The sequence below is a fragment of the Grampus griseus genome (genome assembly GCF_964374135.1).
Source record: "Grampus griseus genome assembly, chromosome: 2".
NCBI classification, from domain to species: domain Eukaryota; kingdom Metazoa; phylum Chordata; class Mammalia; order Artiodactyla; family Delphinidae; genus Grampus; species Grampus griseus.
In genome coordinates this window covers 174,546,142-174,571,629 of record NC_139018.1, presented here as the reverse complement: position 1 = coordinate 174,571,629, position 25,488 = coordinate 174,546,142, and the positions used below count along the sequence as shown (strand labels likewise).

The 25,488-nt window shown below is 46.3% G+C and overlaps 1 protein-coding gene across 3 annotated transcripts in view; it reads left to right on the top strand.

The window, feature by feature from the left end:
• SVIL (supervillin) overlaps positions 1–25,488 on the top strand; it is a 150,282-nt gene that overhangs the window by 74,114 nt on the left and 50,680 nt on the right. For all 3 annotated transcript variants that reach the window (XM_082647728.1, XM_082647727.1, XM_082647726.1), the window contains exons 7-16: positions 8,003–8,083; positions 10,596–11,468; positions 11,829–11,999; positions 12,727–12,761; positions 13,343–13,404; positions 13,661–13,800; positions 15,164–15,259; positions 16,819–17,062; positions 17,674–18,250; positions 19,075–19,300. In XM_082647728.1, coding sequence (XP_082503854.1) covers positions 8,003–8,083; positions 10,596–11,468; positions 11,829–11,999; positions 12,727–12,761; positions 13,343–13,404; positions 13,661–13,800; positions 15,164–15,259; positions 16,819–17,062; positions 17,674–18,250; positions 19,075–19,300 — 2,505 coding nt within the window. The remainder of the gene's footprint in view (positions 1–8,002; positions 8,084–10,595; positions 11,469–11,828; positions 12,000–12,726; positions 12,762–13,342; positions 13,405–13,660; positions 13,801–15,163; positions 15,260–16,818; positions 17,063–17,673; positions 18,251–19,074; positions 19,301–25,488) is intronic.

The window sequence follows — 25,488 nt, the reverse complement described above, 5'->3', positions numbered from 1 at the left end:
CGGTCATTCAAGGTCTCCGAATCCGTCAGAGTTCTTTCCATGACACGCTGCTCTTGTTATTAATGTCAGTTCTGTTTTCCATCATAGTGGAAAAGAGGTTTTGCTGTTTTTGACCTTTGAAGGTTAGAAACTTTAGAAAGAAGGTCAGGGATATTATAGAAACCATTTATGTGGATTTACATAAGGTATTAAAGGCCTCATCCTCATAAACAAAATGAAAACATATAGTCTGGGGGGACTCAAACTCAGTAGGTATCTGTCCATCCACCCAGACCTCAGAAGTCTTGATTTATGGGTTAATTTCAGCTCTGAAGTAGTTTAAGAAAACTATCTTGTGCCAGGCACTGTGCCCTTGGGTGGGCGTGTCATTTTTTTTTAAGTGTGGGAGATATAACTACAACACAGTGAGGTTGATAAGGTTATACAGCTCAAGGCTGGGTGACATGGGAACACCAAGATGAGGTATTCAACCTTCTCCCTTGGAGAAGCGGGCATAGTTGAACCAAGTCCTTAAGGATGTGGTGAGTTTGCTAGACGTGGAGGGGAGGCTGCTTCAGGTGACCTAGAAGGAGGGGGACGGGATGAAGCAGGAGAGCCAGGTGGGGACCAACCATAGAGCATCTTATGACAAGGCATTTGGCCTTCTTGTGGACAGTACAGTGGGAAGTGTCTGAAGGATTTTAAAACAAGTATATGCTCGATGACGTACTTTAGAAAGATAGCGCTGGAGGACTGGGGGGAATTGGTCTGAAGGAGAATTGATTCCAGTCAGGGAGGTCACTAAAGAGGTGGCTGCAGTTACCCAGCCAGGAAGTGATGGAGTCTCTGGTTCCACGTTGGGCTTGGTCCTGTTTGGCATTTCATCAGATGATCTGGGAGATGCCAGTGATAGGGTGGTCAGATTTCTGGAGGAGGGACTGTGTAAATAAAATTGATGATAGCAAAAGAGAGAGAGAGGGGAGAGGGAGGGATGGAGAGAGAAGAGATTAGAGGGAGGGTGAGAGAGAGAGAAGGAAGAGAGAACATGAGCATGGAGGCGAGAGAGCACATGTACCTGGAACGATGGCTGGAAACTAACAAGATGAAATTTAAGAAAGTCCTGTATTTAGAAGGGGAAAAAAAAATCAATGTACAAGTTCAGGATTGGGGAAACCTGATTTAATAGCAGTTCATGGGAAACAGACCTAGAACTTTTAGTTGACAGTAAGTCCTTTATTTGACTGCCAAGATGTCTAGTCCAATCTTAGGGGACATTAATGAACATGAACTGTCAATAGCACAGGTAGCACTGGTCCACCTGTGCTCTGCAGTGCTCAGATCACATCTGGGGATCTCATTCTCCTTGGGCTATCAACCTATGAGAGCACGTTCAGAGAGTCCACCTTCCCATCTGCCTGCTTTCTTGACCTCTCCAAGTTTGTATAAGCTTCTGTCTGTCTTAGGAGAAACCTAAGAGTCATTTTGGGAGTCTCTTACACATTCTCTGGTGCTTAGATTCCCGAAGCAGTCTGTTCTTCTCTTTGTCAGACTGTCCTTTTCCCAGCACGGTTATAAAACTGTAGCTTGAATTGGTGCAGGGAGCCCTAGTGTTACCAGGCTGGCTTCTGGTTGATGATGATTCTGCCAAAAGGGAGAAAGGAGAGAAAGAGCTCAGGAACCAGATGAGGCGTCTCACAAATGCAGCTTCAGCTGCACCTCACGTCTCAGGAAGAGGGGCATCTCAGTGCCCAGCATCCTACAGCAAAGCGGACGCACCCAGACAGGGATGTTCAAGGATGGCGCCTTGAATCTGGTATTAAGCCAATCCGTAAGATGGGTAAGGACGATCTCAGTGATAGCATTGCTTTAGTAGAAGCCTTACAGGAAGGGTAGATACCGTGTCTCAGTCACTTTCCTATCTCCTTCCCAGCATCTAACACATACCAAGGGGCTCCGTCAGTCATTTCTGAATGAATGTTCTGCTGTTTTCCATGTCTTCATAAAGTGTCAAGAGGCAGTAGCAGTGCCGCCTGAAACAGCCAATCTGCAGATGTCTTATCAGCCCACAACGTATAAGGGACTTGCAAGGAATGTAAGTCTTGGGTCCTTTCCTTCCTCAGGAAAGTTGTGCTGGGAAGAAGATGCCACTGAACTGCACAGCGGACTCAGGGCTGGTCATTTACATTCTGGTCCAAGCCTTTCACCTAACTGTGGACCAGTGACCCCAATCAGCAGAGTACGCTTGGAGTAGCCCTTGCTTCTACTACCAGGCTCTGTCCACTTTGTCTGGGCTTAGAATCCTTGTATGTGGTCTTGAGTCCACATAAATACTGCTCAGCTGTGAGTGGGGATCGTGATACGTGAGCCAAAAAGCCGCTGGCTGCTTTGACGAGCCGCTGGCCTTGTCAGTGCAGCCTCCAGCCCCGAAAGGCTGATTCTAGGCTGGTCTCAAGGCAGTTGAATCCCTGCATGACTTTGCTTGGTTACTTCATTAGAAGCCAAGCAGGAGATGTGGAAACCAAATGGATCTGGGAACAGGAAACTTGATCCCCCCTCAGAAGGCCACCCCGGCCCCTGCCGCAGACTCCACCCTTCCCTCCAGCCCTCCGTCCTCTCACCGTTTCTTGGCCGAGATCGCAGCATTTGGCGTTTAGCACTGAGATTAGCCCCGAGGGAGCCTGGATGAAATTGGTTATCTAACATGTTTATCTTGCTTCTGCCCCAAGAAGACTCTCTTTCTACCTTTTGATTACTCAAGAAAGCTTCACTCTATAACCTGGTGGTGAGATATTTTTAAAAATTGTTTTGAGGTAGGGTTGATTTACAGTGTTGTGTTAATTTCTGCTGTAGAGCAAAGGGATTCAGTTACACACACACACACGTTCTTTTTCATCCTCTTTTCCATGGTGGTTTATCCCAGGATATTGAATGCAGTTCCCTGTGCTCTGCAGTAGGGTCTTGTTGTTGATGCATCCTGTACATTATAGTTTGCCTCTGCTCACCCCATACTCCACTCCTTCCTCCCCACCCCCCGTTGGCAACCACAAGTCTGTTCTCCATGTCCCAACAGTGAATTTTTTTTTTTTTTTTTTTGCGGTACGCGGGCCTCTCACTGTTGTAGCCTCTCCCGTTGCGGAGCACAGGCTCCGGACGCGCAGGCTCAGCGGCCATGGCTCACGGGCCCAGCCGCTCTGCGGCATGTGGGATCTTCCCCGACCGGGGCACAAACCCACATCCCCTGCATCGGCAGGCGGACTCTCAACCACTGCGCCACCAGGGAAGCCCCAACAGTGATATATTTTTAAATTGAGGTATAATTTACATCAAACTGCATGTAGTATTTTAAGGACACAGGCTGTTGAATTGGGGAAATGTGTAAGCATTACCCCTGTCTAGAGAGAAAAAGTTTCGTTACCGCTGTGCCTCTCTCCACCTACATCGATTCTTGACTTTGTAAGGACCTCACTTAGCTCTCATACAGAGGCTGGTAGTGTCATATATTCAATCATTATGTTTGTATGACACTAATCCTTCCCACTGTTAACTTGTTAACCGAGCGTAATTATTAAAAAAGAGTTAAGCATAATGTTAAGAGACACAAAATAACAACATCCAGGCAAGATTTAAAAAACAGAGAAAAGAACCCGTGGCTTCATTGCCACTCTCCAGATGTGATCTCTTTTTTTTTCACATTTTAAAACACTCACCTGCTATTATTATGTCTTCAAAACAATGCCCCCAGGCTCCAGAAATAAATTTTGTCCCTTGATAAAATGATGCATCTTTTCATCTGAGCCTGGGCCTCCCCTAGCTCCCTGGTGGAAAACTTGGTCCCAAACTTCCATCATGTTCCGTAGGTTTGGGAGCCTGTGGGTTAGGGAGATCAGTGCTGCACTTCAATTCACCATTTTGGGGAGCCAGGGCATACCTTTCATCAAAAGGAAGAGACTGACACAGACATGGAGAACAGACTGGTGGCTGCCGAGGGGGAGGGGGCTGGGGGAGGGATGGAGTGGGAGGTTGGGGTGAGCAGATGCAAACTGGTGCCTATAGGATGGATAAACAACAAGGTCCTGCTGTAGAGCACTGGGGACTATATTCAGTATCCTGTGATAAACCGTCATGGAAAAGAATTTTTAAAAGAATGTGTATATATATATATATATATATATATGTATAACTGACTTTGCTGTACAGGAGAACTTAACACAACATTATAAATCGACTGTACTTCAAGGAATAGATAATAATTAAAATTTTAAAAGTAATGATTAAAATAAAAGAAGCGATCGGGGCTGCTATTTGATATAAAGTGGTTAGGAAAGTCTCTCTGATAAGATAGCAGTGCAGCAGAGACCTACGTAAAGAGAGGCAGCGAGCCGTGTAGCTCTGGAGGTGGACGGTTCCAGGGAGATACAGCCCCTGCAAAGGCCTGAGTGGACACCATGTGTGGAGCGTTTGAGGCAACCCCCAGTCATCAGTGAGGCAGGAGCCTGGAGGGGGGTGGAGTGATGGGGTGACATTGGTGAGATGCGTCAGGTGAGGTGGGCAGATCAGTGGGGACCTGTTGCCCATCGTGAGGGCTTTGGGTTTTGCTCTAGATGACGTGTGCAGCCATATAAGGGTTTCCAAGAAAAGAACGACCAATCTGCCTCCCATTTTAAGATGATTACTGTGGCTGCGGACCTGGTAGGGGGGCAAGCATGAGAACAGGTAGAATAATTAAGAGGTCATCTCAGTAATCTAGGTGAGAGAGGGCGGTGGCTTGAACTTGCGTGAACGCAGCAGAGGTCGTGAAAAGAGGTCATCTCTTGAAGGGAACCAGTAGGATTTGCTGATGCCTTGGATGTGACGTAAGAGAGAAACAGGAGTTAAAGGTGAGTCTCCGTTTTCTGGCCGGGGCAGCTCAGAGCAGGGCGTTGCCAATGGCTGAAATAGGGAAGACACCAGCACAAGCTGAGTTTGGAGGGAAATCGAGAGTTCATGTTTGGACATGTAAACTTTAAGATGTCTGTTAGGTACCCAAATGGAAATGAACCCAAGAGCCTGAGTTCAAGGGAGGGAGCGGATGGGGAGAAACCACTGGCAGACGGTCCGCAGGGGAGTGAAAGCTGGTGAGATCGTCACGGCCTTGATTACTGAGGAGGAAAGGAGACAGAGCCGTGAGCCCCCTGAGCTTTAGAGGGGCAGGCGGGGAGGCAGAGTCGACAAGGACGGTGAGGAGTGAAGGAGGGGCAGGTGAAGGGGGCGACCGCCGGCTGCAGTGGGTGAGTCAGAGAAGGGCGGAGAAGCGGCCACGCTCTGTGACATGGAGCAGACCAAGTGCCCAGGACAGCCTCGTGGACAGTGAACGTTTCATTAAATTTAGGTCTCTCCCCACCTGCCCCACCTTCTTTCTGGATTTGATGGCAGAAAACCTCACCTTAGTAAGTGCCTTGGCCGACCTCAAGGGTCCTGAAAGCCTTACTTGGAGAAATGCTCTTCCAAGTCCCTCCTGCTTTGAATTGACTTAGGGCGAGCTCAGGCTGGACCCACTCTCCTTACATGTGGGAGGTGACTCACCAGGAACTCACAGACGTGCAGTGCTGTGTCGTCTTGGAGAGGAAAGGCAAGGAGGAGACCAGCGTTGTGAAGGGCTCACTGCGGTCTCCACGTGATGCCTTCACGTTCGTTTACGTCTTGTCCCATGCATTTGTATTTATCATATGTGAAGCGTCAGACTTGGAGTATCCACCACGATGGTAGTGGTTATTTGGCTTTTTGGCTAGTCCCACGTCTAAGTTGTGATGGATAAATGGGTCCCAGCAGATCCGCCAGGTCTGGGTATGATTTCATTTTACAAATGCTGACCCCAACATATTCTTAAACAACCCCCTGATAAGTTTGTTTGCTTTTGTTTGTCTTTGTTATTATCTTTAGTTTTTTCTTCTAGTTTTATTGAGATATAGTTGACACACAGCACTGTGTAAGTTTCAGGTGTGCAGCATCATGATTTGACGTACACACATCATGAAACAATGACCAGAGTGAGTTGAGTGTACCTCATCATCTCATATAGATACAAAGTCAAAGAAATAGAAAAAGAGTATTTTTCCTTGTGACGAGAACTCTTAGGATTCACTCTTAACAACTTTCATATATAAAGTACAGCAGTGTTCATTATATTTACCACGTTGTACATTACATCCTGAGAACTTATTGGTCTCATAAGTGGCCTGATAATTTTTTAGGGCAATACTGACCAAGGTTTATGCTGATTAATGAAGGTTATATTCAGAAAGTCGTATAGCATATGTCACAGTTTGCAAAGCATTCTATCGTACAAAAAGCATTTGAGCCTTAAAATGACTCGGGGATGTAGGCGTATGAGTTACTAACTGATGATTTTCCAAAGCAGGCATCCATCGCTCTCTCTTCTTCCTCTGTGTCCTGAGCCACATCAGTTGCCTCCTTTCCGGGCCACAGAGGATATGCCAGACTATTCCTATGTTTAAATAAATGTCGAGAAATTAGACCCTTTATTGTTGGAAATAAGATGGCTTCCCATACATCTGACTTTTTTTATTTACCCCGGGCTAAATGGCTATAATACTGGAGACGGGGAGGGGTGGAGGGGTCATTGCTTTGGGTGTAGCAAGACTGGGGAACACCTAGTTCCACACCTAGTTGTGACAGATTTCAGTGGTCGCAGCAAAATGCAGGGTAGTGATGATCGACAGGTTCTTGCCTGTGAGCTCAAACCAAAACCCAAATTAAAATGATTTTAGAAAATTAAGAGAATTTTATTTTAATTATTATTCTATTCTGTTCTATTCTTTTGGAAATTACTTTGATCTGAAATGTGTTTCCAGCCTGGTCTTGAAGGACTCTTACAGGTAGGTTGGCAAGGTTTTGAGCTGGTAAACATTTTGACTAGCCTGTAGAATTTCCACGCTTTCGTTGTATATTGTGAGAGGGTACAGGTCGGTGGTTTGAGTATTCCTCCTGTGTCTTGCTCTACATAATGACCACAAGGTTTTCCTTGCCTATGATTTTTTGGTAAGATATCTTCAGCCTGGCGTTATTACTTTGTCACATTCGGGCTTGCATTATATTCGATTGTGCGTTGAGGAGTGAATGTATAAATCCTATTTTATCCTGCCTAGCACGGTGTAAGTTTTTTAATGGCTGGCATGGTACTGATTCACCTTTGCTACTTCTCAGAGCCCAGCTCAGTGCTTTGTACATAGTTGGAACTCAGTAAACATTTATCAGATGGACTTGCATTAGTATTTGGTAACTGTTATGTTGGCTGCATTGTTCGATGACAAATATAAAAGGAAAATATAGAATAGCAATTAAAGATATGAACTTATTGAATTTATTTATTACCTTTATTTGATATGTACTGTTTTGCATGGACACTAATTTTTTTTTTTTTTCCTGCGATACGCGGGCCTCTCACTGTTGTGGCCTCTCCCGTTGCGGAGCACAGGCTCCGGACGCGCAGGCTCAGCGGCCATGGCTCACGGGCCCAGCCGCTCCGCGGCATGTGGGATCTTCCCAGACCGGGGCATGAACCCGCATCCCCTGCATCGGCAGGTGGACTCTTAACCACTGCACCACCAGGGAAGCCCATGGACACTATTTTTATATTTCGCTATTTACCAGTGTACCTTAACACAATTATAGTTGATAAATTAATTGATATTTTTAATCCAGCTTCTTACAAGAGAATTGTCTGCTATTTGTGGGCAGAGTGTGACTCCTGATACTTTTAAATGACCCCAAAAACACTTTCTTTGGTGGCTTCGGATATATTTATTCGATCTCTTGATTTCAGTACTGAACCAAACGTCCTAGAAATTCCGTGAACTGAATAGAAACCCCATGGCAAAACGTGCTTAGACCTTTGCAAAAGCCAGAATTATTCTTTACTTAAGAAAAATCAGCCTTGAGAGTTTTAAATTATAATAATTAAGTCTGTGTATATGTCAACATTTTCATAGACATTACCTGAAGTTTTGTTTTTTGTACACAATAGTACCGGGAAACCCAAACATGAGTGGTTTCTCCAGAAAGATTCCGAAGGGGACACACCTTCACTTATCAACTGGCCTTCCAGGTATCTCCCGAGCTCTCGGCTTGCGTTTAGCGACTGCATCTCTGGTCCAGCTGGCTTATGTCCCGCACGTCACCGAAACTAACTCTCCTTTGCCCTCTTTTTGGTGGCAGGACTTTTAAAAGTCATGTGTTCCAAAGGGGCTGCTGGAAGTTACTTTCCAATCATTTGCTTTTCTCTTTCTCCTGCCCTAATCCCTACTAATGTCAATAGTATTTCCCTCAGCTTCTCTTTTGGAAACTCTTTTGGCTACACCTCTGGCTTTTTCTCCTTTCTCACACTCACGTGCTGCCAGGAAGGGGCAGTAGTGACGATGTAACCAGCATCTCTGGGCTGCTCCCCTGAACCAGGCTAACCAGCTAGTGTCCTATCTTGTCAGCAGCTGCCCCTGCCCCGCCCTGCCCATCCAGCCTCCTCCTTTCCGTGTTGCCTGTCCCTCAACCATTGGCACAGCTACATTTAGGGCATGTGGTTTTCAAAGCAGACAAGACCCCCTCTCGTTTCATTGTCAAGGCTGGGGGCAGGGAGAGGCAGCAGGAGTTAGAATGAATAAGTCATTGGGAGGACAAAACACCCATATATTGAGTTTCTGACAGTCACTTTGTTCTTGGCCAAGGGCAACGTTCAGATTGTCTCTGATGAGAAGGACACATATTCCGCAGGAGAACTTGAACCACATTTCAGCCGCCTTTTGATTAACAAAGATTATAAATATGAAAACATCCAGCACTGGCTAGTCTCTGGGAAGAGTAACAACCCAGAATGCTTTCTTTCCCCTCTGAATTGTTCACAGTGACTGCCTTTTAGGTGTCTTTGATTTTTTTTTAATGACATATAGATAGATACCTTGCATCTTATGCTGAAAAACATGTAGGTATTTATATCAAATTTAGCAGGGTGCCTTTGTCATTTAAGGAAATAGTCCCTTCCAGAAAATAAATATCGGAAGCAATTATTTTTGCTGAGTAATCTTGAGTAAATAAAGGTTTTACGTTCCCCAAGAAATCGCTTTTCCCACTTCAAAAGCATTTCTTTATTTTTTAAAGATTATCCCCAGGAAGGAATCCATTCCTAAGCAGTCTGAATGGTTTCTTCTTCCTCACGATGTGGTATTTTAAAAAAGTAAAAACAAGAACTAGTTTGCACTGTTGGACATTTACTCTTTGCTAAGCACTAAACCGCGAACTTTGCAGACATCACATTATTTCCATTTAAAAGGTGAAGCAGCTGGGGCAGGTAGGTTACCTGAGACCATACAGCTGGAACTGGCTGAGTCAGGCTTTGAAAAGAGGTCTCCTGGGACCCACAGCCAGCGCTCTTGGCTACAGTCATAAGAAAAGGTTGGTGGCTTTTGAAATGGATTTCAGTTTTGCTCTCAGATATTTAAATAGCTCTAGAAACAACCAGAGCCCTCCCTTTTTAGATTAGTTTTTAACTGAGGGCCTAATGGCAATTCCAGAGGGGAGAAAATGTTCAGTGCATTAATTCTTTCAACAAATATCTTTTTTTTCTAACGTTCTTCTTAGCGCTCGAATTGCTAGACGTCATGGTGTCTTAACCGGTCACACGTTTTCTGAATGATTGAATGTAGTCTGCATGGCATGAAAAAGTTTGTGACTGTTGAGTGCTTGAAAAGAGGTAATCGTCTAATATAGCTTGAGCTCAATAAAAAATAATAATAATCACAAATGCTCTGACATTTACAGGAGACAATGAAATGTTTTTTCAGTGGGAATCTACAATTTTTATTAATCATATTCATACACAAAAATAGAAGGGGCTCACAGAAATATCACTTTCAATACGTATCTCATAAATGCCTACAGTTTGTGCTTTAACTTACAGGAGGGAATAGGTGCTGGGCAAAGGGATTTAGCTAAGGTACCACAAAAAGCTTAGAACGAACGAGTGGAGAGCTAACTCCTGAAAGTAGGAATTAGTCTAATATGCACACCGGAGGTCTGCACACAACTATCTTCGATAAATGCAAAACTACCACAAATAAAATTCTCTTAGACCTCAGACCAACAAGCACCAAGCTTTTCTGAATGTAAATATAATTTTGAGCGGTAAGCAAGGTCGAGCAGGAGACAATGAAATTACATATGGTCTGCAGGCTTGTAAACGCCTGGAAGCTGTCCCTGCCCCTTACACTGGGCCTGTCCATGTGGAACACGTACCAACCCATAGCCCAGCCTCAGCGTGCCCTGGTGCATACCCGTGGTGCCTATTAATGAATCGTTCTGTGGCTTCTGAGTATTCATCTAGTCGGAAGGCATCCATTCTCTCCCAGGGTAGCATCTGACCCCTCTTAGCCTTACAGAAGGAAGGGTGAGTTTGGCATTTGGAAACAACTCAGACTCCCTCTGGCAAACAGCAGTGGGTTTCTGACACTGACCCCACCCGCCCCCACCCCCAAGATGCTTTTCCATTCTCTGGGCATCCCTGATCTGCACACACATGCTCTCTTCCCCTTAAGCAGTTACTGCACTTAAATCCTTTTTCTTTCTTAAAGAGTTAAAGTTAGAGAAAAACTGGTGAGAGAGGAGAGTGCTCGCAGCAGCCCTGAACTTGCCCCTGAGTCCTTAACTCAGAGGAGACACCAGCCAGTGCCAGGCCATTACCTGGCCTTTCGGTCAGAGAACTCAGCCTTCGATAGGGTCTCGGGCAAGGCAGCCAGCTCTGCACGACAGCCCATCCACGGCTACGTCCAGCCGGCAGATCCCAGTCACACCATCACGCTGGCAACCTCGGACACCCCAGAAAGCGCATCCGAGTACAGCTGGGTGGAGTCGGCCACCCAGACCGTCACAAAGCCTCCCCCCTCGAAGGTTCTAGAAGGTGAGAGAAGAGATACCCCGGTTCTCCATATTTGTGAGTCAAAAGCAGAGGACGATATGCTCTTCTCTGAAGCTCTGGAGAAAAGCAGGAAAACGCTTTTCGCTTTGGAGGATCGTGGGCCTGGGAGAAGCCAGGAAGACCCCCCTGGAACCGAGGACTCGGGTAAGCCCGCTGCTAGCACAGTCACCTCGGAACCTCAGAAGGAACCTGAAAGCCTGGCCCGCCCGCCTCCAGCTCAGCAGCCCACGGAGAGGATGGGCCGAAGCGAAATGGTTGTGTATGTTCAGAGCGAGTCTGTGTCCCAAGGTCACAGGAAGGAGGCAGAGCCCATGAGGAAGCGCAAGGTCCTCACCCGCTCGCTGTCTGACTACACGGGCCCGCCTCAGCTGCAGGCCGCGAAGGCCACGGCCCCGGCTTCCAAGCGCGACCCGGAGCCGCAGGCGTCCAAGGCTGAGTCGGAAGTGGGCCTGCTGGACACCAAGGTCTCCGTCGCCCAGCTCTGCAATGTGTTCCTGCAGTCAGCCCGGGCCAGCGAGAGACCCGAGCTGTAGGTGATGTCCACGCGTCCCCCCGATGTGTCACTTGCACGTCCTTGGCAGAGTTAATTCACTTCTCGACTTGTGTGGTGTCCTGCCTTGAGTCTTACCAGCTTAGCTCACAAGTGTGTGCAGGGCAGACCATCCAGGACATGGCTCCACGACTACCAGTCTGCTTTCGCCTACTAACGGGGAGCTCTAGAGTGTCGGGTCTCGCAGTGTTCCATCTCCCGACGTGCATGGTAGAGGCATGCAGTGGGATTTGGCGGTGTTCGTGCCTTGACTCACCGAGTTGCATAAACCTGTGCTTTCTTCCCTCTCTCTGTCTCCCCGTCTCCCTTCTGTCTACCTTCTCCCCACGACTGTAAAAGCCATTCACGGGTCGAGGGGTCAAGCGAAGGTGCTGGCTTGCCTACCAGCGTGGAACGGGAGAGAGGGTCCCGGAAACCAAGACGCTATTTTTCTCCTGGTGAAAGTAGAAAGACTTCTGAGAGATTTAGAACTCAACCCATAACCTCAGCAGAACGAAAGGAATCAGATAGGTAGGCATGTGTCTGTCAAGTTCCCTGGTCTAGGAACTTAGAAGAAATCCTATGGGAATTTCTATCCCAGGGATGGTCCCGATACTGTTTCAATGGGATGTGATGACTCCGTAATTCTCCCATCTAAGCTATACGGGATATTTATTTGGCTCGTGTAAATGTATCTTTAAAGAATGTTGACCATGACGACACTATCACCACGTAGTTTTCAGTTGCGTTCAAATGGTAAGAAGTGAGAAACGTTATTCATCTAAGGGTATAAAATTTTTATGCCCTTGTTAAGTTAGAATCCAGATGGACCGTCCAGCAGATGTTACGGTGAAAAGGGATTTTATGTTCAGTTTATAAACGTCTACCTGCGTGTTATCTGTGAGTTTTTAATCTTATCGTATGCGAATGCAGAGAAATGAAAGGGTTCGTCCAAAGGGTGATGATCAGTCGTCTTTAATGAGTCGTACCTGGTCCTGGTTTGTCTGCACAAGGTGAAACACCTAGCCGGTCTGTGTGCACACGTAGCCCACGGTGTCCACAGCTGTCCACGTGTGTCCATAGCTGTCCACGCGTGTGCACAGCTGTCCACGCGTGTCCACAGCTAGAATTGCTACCAGGGGGATATTCTTTAAGAGACTTTAACTGCAGTTTTATTTTCACTTTTAGTTTATCCTTGGATCTTCCACTCCCACCAGCTAATTGTTAGTTATTATTTTTTTGCTAATGTCTTTCCCAGGTCAACTTCAAATTCAGAAATGCCAGCTGCAGAGGGCAAGTATCTGTCTTTTTCTTCTTTGTCATCTCACCCAGATTAGATTTAGATCATAAGATTTTTGCTTCTGGAAAGAATGAGATGATGGAACATACTGCGTTCTTTCTGGCAGGTTTTCTTCCCGTGAATACAATAAAGCCTAGTTGAGATTTTCACACGCACTTTCCCTTAGTGCCAAGAGAGAGAACGGAGCCGTGAACCATACTAAAACAACTGATTGGAATCGAAGAAGCAGACTTTTCTTGTTGCTTTCTTGTTACTATTTAACAATAAAGAAGAGAAGTTCCTTCCATAAAATCTCTTCTTAGTTCCATAATATCTATACTTAAGTCAAATATTGTAGTAGAAAATTATGGCCCAGACAGGAGCTCCGTTCGGTTAATTGCAGTGGGAACTAGTACCTTTTCAGAAGCAGAAGGATAGCCTCCCCCGCCAAGGGGAAAGTATTGCCTGTTGTCATTTTTAGTATATCTAAGAATTCTCACATTCAGAGGATTTCCAGGTCAGCCCTGGGAAACGTTTCACGGGCTTTCCCTACGTTTTCTAATGACATCCAGTTTTCACCTGTGACCTTTTACAGATGAAGAGAAGGTCGATGAGCGAGCCAGGCTGAGCGTTGCTGCGAAGAGGCTGCTCTTCAGGGTAAGATGTGCTGAAGGGCTGTCGGAGAAGCCGTCACCTCTGTGGGCGGCCCCGCGGCCAGCCTGCTGCCTGCGCCGGCCCTGGGCCCACCTGCGCTTCTCTCCTCCGGTGTGGCTGGCGTGTGCACTGCTGACGCCGATGCTGCCTCTCGGGGTGCCCCTCCTCTAGGTCCTGCAGGGGAACAGAGTCGCGACATTCTGCAGCCCCGACTCCCTTTCCCCCAACTTATCAGGATCCACACTGTTTCCAATCTCAGGAAATGGAAAAGTCATTTGACGAGAAGAACGTTCTGAAGCGCCGCTCCAGGAATGCAGCCGTAGAGCAGAGGCTGCGGCGTCTGCAGGACCGATCCCACACGCAGCCCGTCACCACCGAGGAGGTGGTCATTGCAGCCACGTAAGTGCCCGTGGGGCCTTCGGGCCTTGGCTGTAAGGTCTTCCTTTTAAAGAAAGATTTAAAGACTTTTAAAATGAGGAGGTCGGAAGACGGTTCAGTTAGAAGCCACGGAGAAGTAGGTGTTTAGGGATTTTCCTTGCTCTGGTGTCTCTGAACTTTGTAAAGGGATGTGTTACCTATTGTATCTCCTAGAAGAACATGAAGAGGAATTTTGTTTAATTTCTTTTTGCCTGTGCATTTTTTTTTATCTCTTTGCAATGGAAAATTTAAATCAGAAGAGTAGATGGGGTAATATCATGAGCCTTCACGTCCTCGTCACTCAGTCCCTACAGCCAACGACCCCCGGCCCCCCTTGCTCTACCTGTATTCTCACCCACATCCCACTTCCTGCTGCAGTATTTTCAGGCAAACCCCAGGTATCATTTCAGCCATAAATATTTCAGTCTGTATCTCAAAAAGATAAGGGTTCTCTTGATTTGTTTTTAAATAATCACGAATTTTTAAAGATTAATTGGAAGTTTGATAACTTTCCAAACCGTGGGAGGTAGGTTTTGAGCATTGACCCAATGTGTTCAGAATGAATCTCCCAAAGTAATTCCTCCAGGGATTACTGCTTCCATTAAAGTGAAAACTTTTACCAGTTTTTTTAAAATTGTTTTCCCCCCAGACACACACGTATACTCACCCTTCCTGAAAAAATGAAGTTCATCTCATCGAGGGCATCAACAGCCCAACTGTGAACCTGCTGTTCACTTAGCTGCCCTAACTTCCTTCACTTCTCTGTGTATTTGTGGACAAGTACATCTTGTATTCATTGGGAACTCTCAGCAAATCAGTTTTTTGTTTTTGTTTTTAATATTTGAGCGGCTATTGTAAAATAAGAAGCAACTACCCCTGGGAGCAAAACAGTAAATACAAGCAAAAATTATCCCCTTGTCAGACTGGCTGAATGTACTTTGGTGTGCTTATAGGTTATACGAGGACCCGGACTCTTTAAAAATAGCTTAGAACAACATTGTAAAACACGGACACAACCTGCTGCTTTGCTGGTGTTGGTTAATACTAGCTTTCTTTAAAGTTTTTTTTTTTTTTTAAACCGGGAACTTATTCTAAATATTCTAAATCCTTTCCAAGCTCTGAAAACCTGTTCTTATTCCACTGACTTTGGTCACCTCTGTCTCTTATTTCCTAAGTTTGTAATTGCTTTTCAAGTTCTTTTGTGATTTTCCCTAAGAAATGAGCAAAGGATTTTGTTCCAGTATTTTTTGATTTAATGTTTCTGAATTGAAAACTACACCTTCCTTAATGCTTCTTTTCTTCTCTCTCCTTATGAATGTTCCATCTTTGGCAATTGGTTTTAAAGCGAACCTACCCCTGCTTCGTGCTCTGTGGCCACCCACCCTGTAATGACAAGACATCCTAGTCCCACTGTAGCTAAGAGCCCCGGGCAGCCTGCCAGGTACTGGACAGAAGTAGCTGCATGTCGCACTGAGAGCAGAGGTGCATCTTCAGGTCTTCAATGCCTGTCATTTGTCTGACAAACAAGGAGTTGTCCCAGGGAACGTGGGGCATTTTGCTTTGTCACCCTGGGGACTTCACGTCGGCCTGTATATGACAGCATTTCATCCACGGCCTTTCATTATGTCTTGGAACTCGGATCCCACTAACCCACTTATCCGTTTGTTTTGTTTGTTTTTCATAACACTGGTCATCCCTAAAAAGTTTCATTCTTCATCTAAAACACTAGCACTTACTAAAGATTAACAGAAAAATAGGACGTTAACCTGAATGTTGAAAGTCTGATAATACCTAGTTTTTTTAAAACACTTCTAGACATAAATACATGTTTAGAAACAATCCTACCTGTTTCTAATGGATAGGGAGACAATGCCGTTATATTTGGGGATTGGGACAGTAACAGTTTATAGTGTCTGAACTTAGATGTTTTACTGTTTTACTGTTATGTTTTCAATGGTGGTGTTTTAAAATGATGTCCTTAAGGCATGTAAATATCCCCTCTGTTTTATTATCTTGGGCCAAATGCAAAGGCTAAAGCTAAAATTAAAAGAAGGAAAATGACAGTGCAGAAGTAGAGCTGGCCTCGTCCAGAAGCGGGGCTCTCTTTGGGGAAGCGGGTTGCCATCATTCCTAGTTCTTTGCTGGACCTCAGGAAAGATGCCAAGACTCAGGTCCCCTTACTCCCATCCTCACTGTGCCCTGGAAAACTGACACTGCTCTCGTCTGGGACAACTTGTAAGGCGCTGGTTAATCAGAGTCGAGGCAGAATATATTTTTCACTGGATTTAGAATTAGATTTTCCAGTGGCAGAAGGGACATTGTCTTAGACCTTCAAAGATGAACTGACCCGGTAACTAGAAGCCTTCTCCTCTACCTGGAAGCGGGAGGGATTTATCAGCCCCGACATTTCCTTCACTTTGCAAGTTACCTGGAGTTTCAGATTTACCTACCTTTCGGGAAGCAGGTAGAAACCTATGAGAGAACATGCTAGACTAAAAAGAGGGAGAGAATCTTTACAATTAAGCTATTTGTGTTTAGCAGGTGAAACTCAAAACCCTGTGTTGTAGATAGCGCTGTTGATAGAATGACTGTGTTATTTCCTAATTATTTAAAATGTAAAGACCACCTGCTGAACCAGACCTTTAGATAATGTCTAAATATGCAGTAGGTGATGTCTGCGGACTCCCTTTAGCCGTATTTATCGTTGATACTAACAGTACAGCTCAGCTCTCCAAGATGAGGTATACCAAGGCGACTTTCATTCCTTAAATAGGCAATTCAATTTTTAGAAATAATTCAGAGCTGAAAGTCTGCTCTGTGTGATATTGACCATGTGAGGGTCTCCAGCCTACGCTGTCGTCTTGTTAATAGCTAACCAGCTGCCGGAAAAATAAGCCCTCTTTCCAATTGAAGTGACACCTTGAAGAAAGTTAACAGACACACTTGGCAGTGGGCTTCTGTTTGTCTCCCTGTGTGTGGTTGACTTTTGCCCCCTTTCAGACTGCAGGCATCTGCTCACCAGAAGGCGTTAGCCAGAGACCAGGCGAATGAGGGCAAAGATTCTGCTGAGCAAGGAGAACCTGACATCTCCACCCTGAGCTTAGCGGAGAAGTTGGCCTTGTTTAACAAACTGTCCCAGCCGGTCTCAAAAGCGATTTCAACGCGGAACAGATTAGATGTGAGACACAGGAGGATGAATGCTCGCTATCAAACCCAACCGGTCACGCTTGGAGAGGTGGAACAGGTGGGTGGCCTGTGATACAGCTCCAATTCGCACGTATGTCCTTAAAAGATGGGAACACGGTGTCCCTCTGAGGTTAGCGTATAGTTAGGGCGTCTACCTGTAAACTATGTTACCTGTCGTTACTTGGTAATAACTTCGTTCTTAAGGAGGATATAACCATGCCGAGGATGGATCTCTTCTCTTGTTCGCATCATGGCTGAAATCATCTGGGTCCCTTTCGGGGAGAAAAATAGGGCGCATGACCTGCTTTTCACCCAGATGATTTGATTAACGAGACGCATCTGTACAGCTACGTCTAGGATTGGTTTCTCACCCAGAGAAGCAGGAAAACTGCCCCAAGTGTAGTGTCTCCATCCGCGTCAATCCATACGGCAGTGTTTACATAGGCGGTGTTTTTATTTTTTAATGTTTATTTATTTATTAGGCTGCACCAGGTCTGAGTTGCGGCATGCAGGATCTTTAGTTGCAGATCTAGTTCCCTGACCAGGGATCAACCCCCACCCCGGGCCCCCTGCATTGGGAGTGCGGAGTTCCTAACCACTGGACCGCCAGGGAGTTCCCTAGGTGGTGTTTTTAAATCAGCCTTTTCCTTTTGAACTGTGTCCTCCCAGGTGCAAAGTGGCAAGCTCAGCCCTTTCTGCCCCACTGTTAACACATCTGTGTCCACCCCGGCATCTACCGTCACCCCCATGTACGCAGGGAATCTTCGGACAAAGCCACCGCTGGATGACAGCTCCGGTGCCGCTGAGCAGAAGTTTCCTTCTTCGCTAGAAAGTTCAGACTCTCCAGTTAGAAGCATCCTGAAATCCCAGGGCTGGCAGTCTTCGGTAGAGGCTGGTGGGAGCAAAGGAATGTCGAGAGAATTTGAAGAGACAGAAAGCAAGGGAGTCTTGACAGGTGGAGATGGTGGTGTTACGAAGTACGGGTCCTTGGAGGAAGCAGAGCCATCCTACCCCATGCTTAGCAGAGTCCGGGAAGGAAATGGCCACAAGGAGCCCATCTATGCTGTTCCGAGAAGGGGAAGCCTGGAGCTCGCCCATCCTCCCGCGGCTCAGTTTGGTGATGAACCGAAGGAATTTTCCACTGCACAAAGCACCGCACAGGGGAGCCCGGACTGGAAGGACAGGCAGCTCTTTGAAGAGAAGGTGGATGTGGAGAATGTCACGAAGAGGAAGTTTTCGCTGAAAGGTAACTTACCACTTACTGCTCCTTTCCTTTCTGCTTGGCGGGTCGCGTGTGTTTGGGATTGCTTTTAACTGAATTATGAAGGCAGTTGACAACTAAGTGTTAAGTGTTGATTGAAAGTCCAGTGTGAATCGCACCCTCCTCTTGGACCCGGCTTGTTTGGTGGACTCATCAACGTTTCTGCCATAAAAATACCTGAAGCGCTTTCCCACATCTTGATAAGGGTTTTTGATGACTTTTGTCACGTTAACTGACACGACAGCCTTGTGAACCCCTAGCTCTTCTGGCCCCTTTTAGAAATTGGTGACCCCAAAGGTCCCGGGCTGGGTGAGCATATAGGGGATAGGGCTGGAACCCAGTCTCTGGGTTTCAGGTTCTCTTCCTAGATCCTTCTCGTGCAGACTGGCAAGCCGTGCTGCGTGGGACTGTAATTCTCTTTCTGCATTTCCATAAAATGATAGTGTGTCAGTTATAATAGTGGCTTTGCTTTGGGAGTCTGACCCACGTGAAATGTCAAAGTATTGTCTTGGAGGCGTAGAAACATTCTGCAGCGTGTAGTCCAAACCGACTTCCTGTGTGTCGCACGCAGGAAAAGACCAGTTGTCACAAAAGAAGTCGCTGGGTGGAGTCATCCACGGGGAAGTTTGGTTTTCTCAGGGACTAGAGCATGCCCTAGATTTGCATAAATCCAAGTGGATTGGGTAGCCTGCCATGTGCCCACGGACTGAACTCCAAGTGCGGGTCATCCGGGGTCGGGGTCGGGGTGAAGGGCTCGAAGAATGCTTGCGCAGGGGAGTAAGTGCTGACAGGGCTCCGTTGCTTCCCAGCGGCAGAGTTCCTGGATCTCACTGCTGAGCAGACAGGCGCAGCTGCCGGGAGACCAGTCGCTCAGACTGCAGCCCCCGTGTCCTGGAAGCAGCAAGATCCCTCTGAACAGCCGCAGGAGAAGCGCTGTCGGAGTCCGAGTGCAATGTTTGCTGCTGAAGAGATCAAAGCACCCTCGGCGGAGGGCATCCTCGACTCTCCCAGCAAAACCATGTCCATTAAAGAAAGGTAACGAGATTTAATGATTGAGAAGGAACTCTACTGGTGGGAGGGCGTCGTACAACTTACTTTTAGAAAAAGATCTGAGGAATGGGCAGAGAGAGAAACTCATGAATCCAGCTACCAGAGGGACTGTGCCCTCAGGGCATCTGAGAGGAAACCGCGTTTATCCCCATGCCTGGTTTCCTGACGCTGGGAGATGCCGCTTCAGGACTCAGACGAGGAGACAAACAGAAACAGGCTTTTGCCTGTTCTTTTGTTGGTGCTTCTGTTTTCTTTTTTTATACTCGGTTCTCTGACCAGCCAGTGACGGGAGCAGAGATCTGGGCTCTTTGCCTTTCAGATACACATGGCTTGAAATTGAACGTGTCCACTGCTTGTGACTGTTTGTCAGTGTGAATTATATGTGGAGGGAATGGATAACAATTAACATTTAGGACGGAAATCCTGGGGATTAGAATCTGAGTTTTGTTTATTTCACAGAAAGTAAAATGGGTGACTCTTTTGCACTGCATTTAGACGTTTCCTATCAGGTAATAGCTACGAAAGACTACATTTGAGGATTAAATAACACTGAGCGCTCATTTCATTCAAAGAGTCACGGAGGGTTCAGAGGAGATAAAGGGGACAGATACAAAGAATCGGAGTGAAGTATTTGGGGTTGTAGTTTCCGTGTTAGCCTTTAGCGGAGGATGTGAGTGACAGGAGGACTGGATCCGGAATGTTCTCGTGAATTTCCCAGTTTGATTGGCAGAAGTATGGTTCCGCCCACGCTGATCCCTCCTTAGCACCTCCACTGTTCAGGAGTTTTCTTGCTCTGAGCGGCACTGGCCAGCCTGAGGAGGCGTGGGTGTTGGGGCCAAAGGGGAGGAGCTAAATACAGGGAGTGACACTTGGATCAGGGAAGCAGTTTGGCCCATTCTGGAATGAAGTCTTCTCCACAGAAACTGGCTCAAAGAGGGTTCGATCCCAGATACCTCACTTTTTTTTTTAAATTGAAGTATAGTTGATTTACAATATTGTGTTAGTTTTAGGTGTACAGCAAAGTGATTCAGTTACATGTACATTTTTTTCAGATTCTTTTCCATTATAGGTTATTATAAGATGTACAATATAGTTCCCTGTGCTGTACAGTAGGGTTTGTTTATCTTATATATAGTAGTGTGTGTATGTTAATCCCATACTTCTAATTTATCCCTCCCCCCCACTTTTCCCCTTTGACAACCATAAGTTTGTTTTCTATGAGTCAGTTTTGTAAATGAACTCATTGGATTATTTTTTAGGTTCCACGTATAAGTGATATCATATAATATTTGTCTTTCTTTGTCTGACCTACTTCACTTAGTATGATGATGTCTAGCCGCAACCATGTTGCTGCAAATGGCGTTATTTCATTCTTGTTCGTGGCTGAGTAATATTCCACTGTGTATGTGTACCACATCTTCTTTATCCATTCATCTGTCGATGGACACTTAGGTTGTTTCCATGTCTTGGCTACTGTGAATACTGCTGCTGTGAACATAGGGGTGCATGTATCTTTTCGAATTATAGTTTTCTCTGGATATATGCCCAGGAGTGGGATTGCAGGATCATAAGGTAGCTCTATTTTTAGTTTTTTGAGGAGCCTGCATGCTGTTCTCCACAGTGGCTGCAGCAGTTTACATTCCCACCAACAGTGTAGGAGGTTCCCTTTTCTTCTCCACACCCTCCAGAGACCCAACTATTGATAACTGGTTAGGTGAGAAGGACGAGGTACCATTTAAGGGAAATAATGGTAAGTATCCACTTATACACAAGTTCTGATGCTTTACCCATCAGAAAACATCCTTGGGGTAAAATTCCAGTAGAAAATAATAATATACCCCTTCTCTCAAAGGCTTTTAAAGAGATTCCCCATCTTGGGGTACATTCTGTCTGTTAGACAAAAAAACTTCATCAGATGTCCTATCTGCTATGCAGTCATTCTTGGTTCACTTGCCTGTTTTTAGTGAATTTTAGTTTCTCTCTTTCTGGAAACAGTTTTAATCCTGCTGTAAAATTGTAATTTTTAAAAAACGCGAGATGTGGTAGAGGTGCATCTCCCTAACCCGGGCTTTGTAGGTGTCTGAGGAGATGAAGGGTGGCTGTAAGGTTGCTGTGAGCTGCCTGGAAGGGTGTTCAAAGCCGACCGCGTACACACGGACCTCCTGGCTGGTGGGAGGTAGCGCTTCTCACAGATCCAACGGGCTGCTGGTCCCATCGTGTCCAGAAGCATGATCATGAGAATGCTTCTTAAATCTTCAGCTATTCAGTTTAATTGTCAAACTGTACCTTTAACAAAGGAGGAGGGACACTTTATTTAGCATTTATGTTTGTAATAAATTATGCCAAAACAAAATATATTGCCAGAGATCTTACCCCCCCCCCCCGCCTTATGTTGATGGTACTTTTATTTGTACTTTGCTAAAGCTGTATATCTTTACGGGCCATGTGCGATAGCTTTTCCCCAAGGGCGGGGGTCTCTATTACTCCCTTCTGTTAAAATAAAATAATGAAGCTTGACCATTAAAAATAAGAATGCTCTTCTTATATTCATTTGGGCTTTCCTATTTTGAGATGACATAAAACAGAACTTTTAAACCTTATTCTAATTCCTCTGACCGCCTCATTACGTGGAAGGAGAGGTTGAATTCCAGTGGCCTCTGGGGCCACGTGGCCAACAGGACCACCCCCAGGGGCTGGTCATCCACTCTTCCCCTCAGTACACGTGACAAGGCTGCCGTGTGTTCAGGTCAGCGTTTCAGCAGCTGACGCGTGTGCTCACAGGGGGACATCGGTTAGAGGGCAGAACTTCTAACTGGACAGCAGTGCTCGAAGAGCGCACCCTCCTCCTGTACTAATTTCCTCAACTCACGTGTTCTTCACATCACTTGTTTCAAATTTCACTTCCATGTTTCAGACTCTTCAGAAGTAGTGACGGGACTTTGTCAATTTCCTTCATCGTTTCTTCTAAGCAGCTGCAGCCTGAGGATGTGGCTCTGCCTTCCTTGATCTTGTGCGTCTGTCTCTTTCCGGCTCAGGACTTGAGCATCTTAAGTCCTGCGTACCGAGGACCACCGAGGCTCCTAGGCTGCCCAAGGCATTTCCCCTGTGTGACCTTATTGAGGGCTGAAGACAGCCCTTCGAAGGAGGCAATACTATCCCCATTTCGTAGATATAAACTAAGACTTATGAAAGGGTAGCAACTGAGAAATTAGAGGAAATCCTCCATACCTTCCTATGTTAGAACATGTTTGACGGTCGGGGAAACATATCTAAAAGGTCCTTTTCTTTCATCTTTTCTGACATCTTGAGCGCCAAGTTTGGATCATAACTAACATCAAGTTAAGGATATGTTCTGCTTTTCCCATTGGATTAATAAAACCACTGTTTCATAACTGCCTACGTGGTTTGGGTTTAAATTGTCCCTTGTGGGACACGTCTTTGAAAACCATGGTAAATCGAATATATTTTGTGTTATTTAGGGATAAAACCTTTGACACCTCTTTAGAAGTTTATCAGGCTTTTAGAAATCTTTTTTCCACCGTTACTGAAACAACTGCTCTGTGTTTTCATTTTCGGGGGGAGAAGATGACTAAAAAAGGCAGAAGAGCCGTCCTTCCACCGGGAACTTGATGGAGCGTAAGGATGTATTGAACTCCCAGGAATGTTGAAGAGGCCGCCCATGCCTCTGGCTGAGCCTGCAGACTCCTGCCTTATAGGGCCTGGCTGGGGTCCCCCTGTGTTCCCCGCGAGCCCCACCTTCCACCCAGTCAGACTCGAGGTTCTTACCTTGCGGCCCAGAGATTTCAGCCACTGGAGGGCCCCGGATTTGTGTTGGCATTACGGACAGAGGTGTCCTTCCTTTGCTGCCTCCTTTTCTGAGCTTTGATTTGACCTCATATAAAAGACATATTAGTTCACTCCTGCAGCCTATAAACCAGCCAAGGCCAAGATCTGATCTAAGGACTAACCCGTGCTGTTCAGCCTTATCTGTGTGGTGTCCGCGATTCTCTGAAATGAGGGGGCATTTTTAAAGGAGGGAGGAGAAAAGAGTACTGCGTCTTAGAGGCACTCGGTTTGCCGGCCCGTGCTCTGACCCAGCCCTGGCTGCCGTGAGCCTGCAAAACCTGTTGCAGTGGAGCAGGGCTGTCAGAGCACTGCTGCTGACACAGCCCGCCTCGGGCCAGTGTTCCCTGCTGGGAAAGCATGGGCTGTGGCTGGAGGCAGAGCCGGTTCCCCAGTGGCCTGGCAAGCACCCATCACGGTGGCCCCGGCCAGGCCTTGGGGTGAATAACTCACGGGTTCTCAGCCTCAGACTAAGCAGATGCCCAGGCGCTCAACATCCCAGCCCTGCAAATAGCACTTGGACTTGGTGGACGTTAAAAGTGCCGACAGCTGTTTGAGTTGCATAGGCAGTAATTTATGGTAGGTGCAGGGCCAGACGCTTGCCCCCGACCCACCCCAGCCCTCTGCAGTGCATGGTGGTCTGCAGGGACTCAGGAGCGTCATGAGATCGCAGGAGAGAAGGCACCCGCCCTCCTCAGCTTGTTCAACACCAGGCCGGAAATCTAAGCGGACAGGAATAATACATGTATGTTTCAGTGCGTGTTGCTTGTTTTCCGTCACTTGCACTCTGCGGGCTCCGGCTGGGCCTAATACCAGGTGGGCTCCACTGAAGCACTGCCTCTTCCGTATTATTTTGGCTACTCTGTAGTCTTTGGAAGTTCCTGAGGATGACCCTGCCAGCGTATCTAATAGCAAGATTTCAGGCTGTTGGAATGGAGGAATTCTTTGAAGGCTGTCCCAGGAGAGGGGGGAAATATATAAAAAAGCCAGAATTACAGTGCAGTTCCTAACACATGAGAGCGAAAACGTGCCTGGTCAGCTTCCACACAACTGGTGAAACAAGCCAGCATGTGCCGGGGTTGGAACCAGAGCTCCCTGCCCCAGTGACATGCAGGTGACCTGGGTCAGTGACATCCTTGGCCTGTGTGTGCACCCCTGTCTCATTCGGAACAATATCCAGTTTCTTAGAGGTTGCTGAGCAGGTCAGCAGAGTGGGTATGCGGTGGACTACAGAGCGATTACAGATCCATACTTGGCCTTTTTCTAAATCAGTTTTCCATTCCTCTGCGCAGCCACCAGGGTAGCCACGTGATTATTTAGATGATGTTGGCATGGCTTCAGACGTTTGGGACCTTATTTTTGAGAATGCCCTTAAAGACCGTAGTGCATTCTTTTTCATAAACGCAACTTCTGAGGCTGCATTTGATTTTTTTAATTTCTCTGAAATCACTTGGACTCTAATCTGATTACAAAGGTAAGGTAGCCAAGATGAATAACTACTGGTCTAGGTCAAGGGTGAAGTCAGAGCTGGTTCTGAGCGGTAAGGAGAGTATCCATGAGATGAATGTCCATGTTCACAAGATGAGGAATTGGAAATACATCTTCATTTGGGTGGTGCTGGCATGCTTACCTTTTGGAAGTCTCCTTTATAGACGCTTTGACAGCTCTACTGCAGCGTGCAAATACTCATGATTTCTTTTCATGATTTGATTTTATTTGATTATTTTTTCCTGTTAGAATAAAACTGACTCACTCAGAATAATTGGAGGAAAGATAAATCGTAGTCTTTATATAGTCTGGCATTTAGATGGAAATCCTTAAAGGAAATTAGAATCTGTTTCCAAGTACATGAACCAGCCCTTGTAGATGCAGAGTACTGCCAAACGTCATAGATTATAGACTTCGGGGCTAAATGAGAGCAAGGAGGGTCTTAGACATAAGATTCTGACTCTAGTTTCCAGTGTGGATTTTTTCCCTCACCATCAAGCCATTGTCTGACACCAGCTGGGTGTCCTACAGTTCCACCCAGTTCTGCTGCTGTCTACCCGGAGACAGCATCAGACCCCACAGGGTAAACGCCCTGTCCCACAACACCGCCCCTCCCCCTTTCTGCAGACACCAGTGACAAGTCCAGGCTGTCACCTGTGCTTCTGACCTACCAACCGGCTACAGACTGGAGGTTCCAACAACCTCCTCCTTGGACTCAATTACTTTGCTAGAGTGGCTCACAGAACTCAGAGAAATATATTTATTTACTAGACTTCAAGTTTATTATCAAAGAAGGTAACTAAGGCACAGCCAGATGGAAGAGACGCACAGGCGAGGTGTGA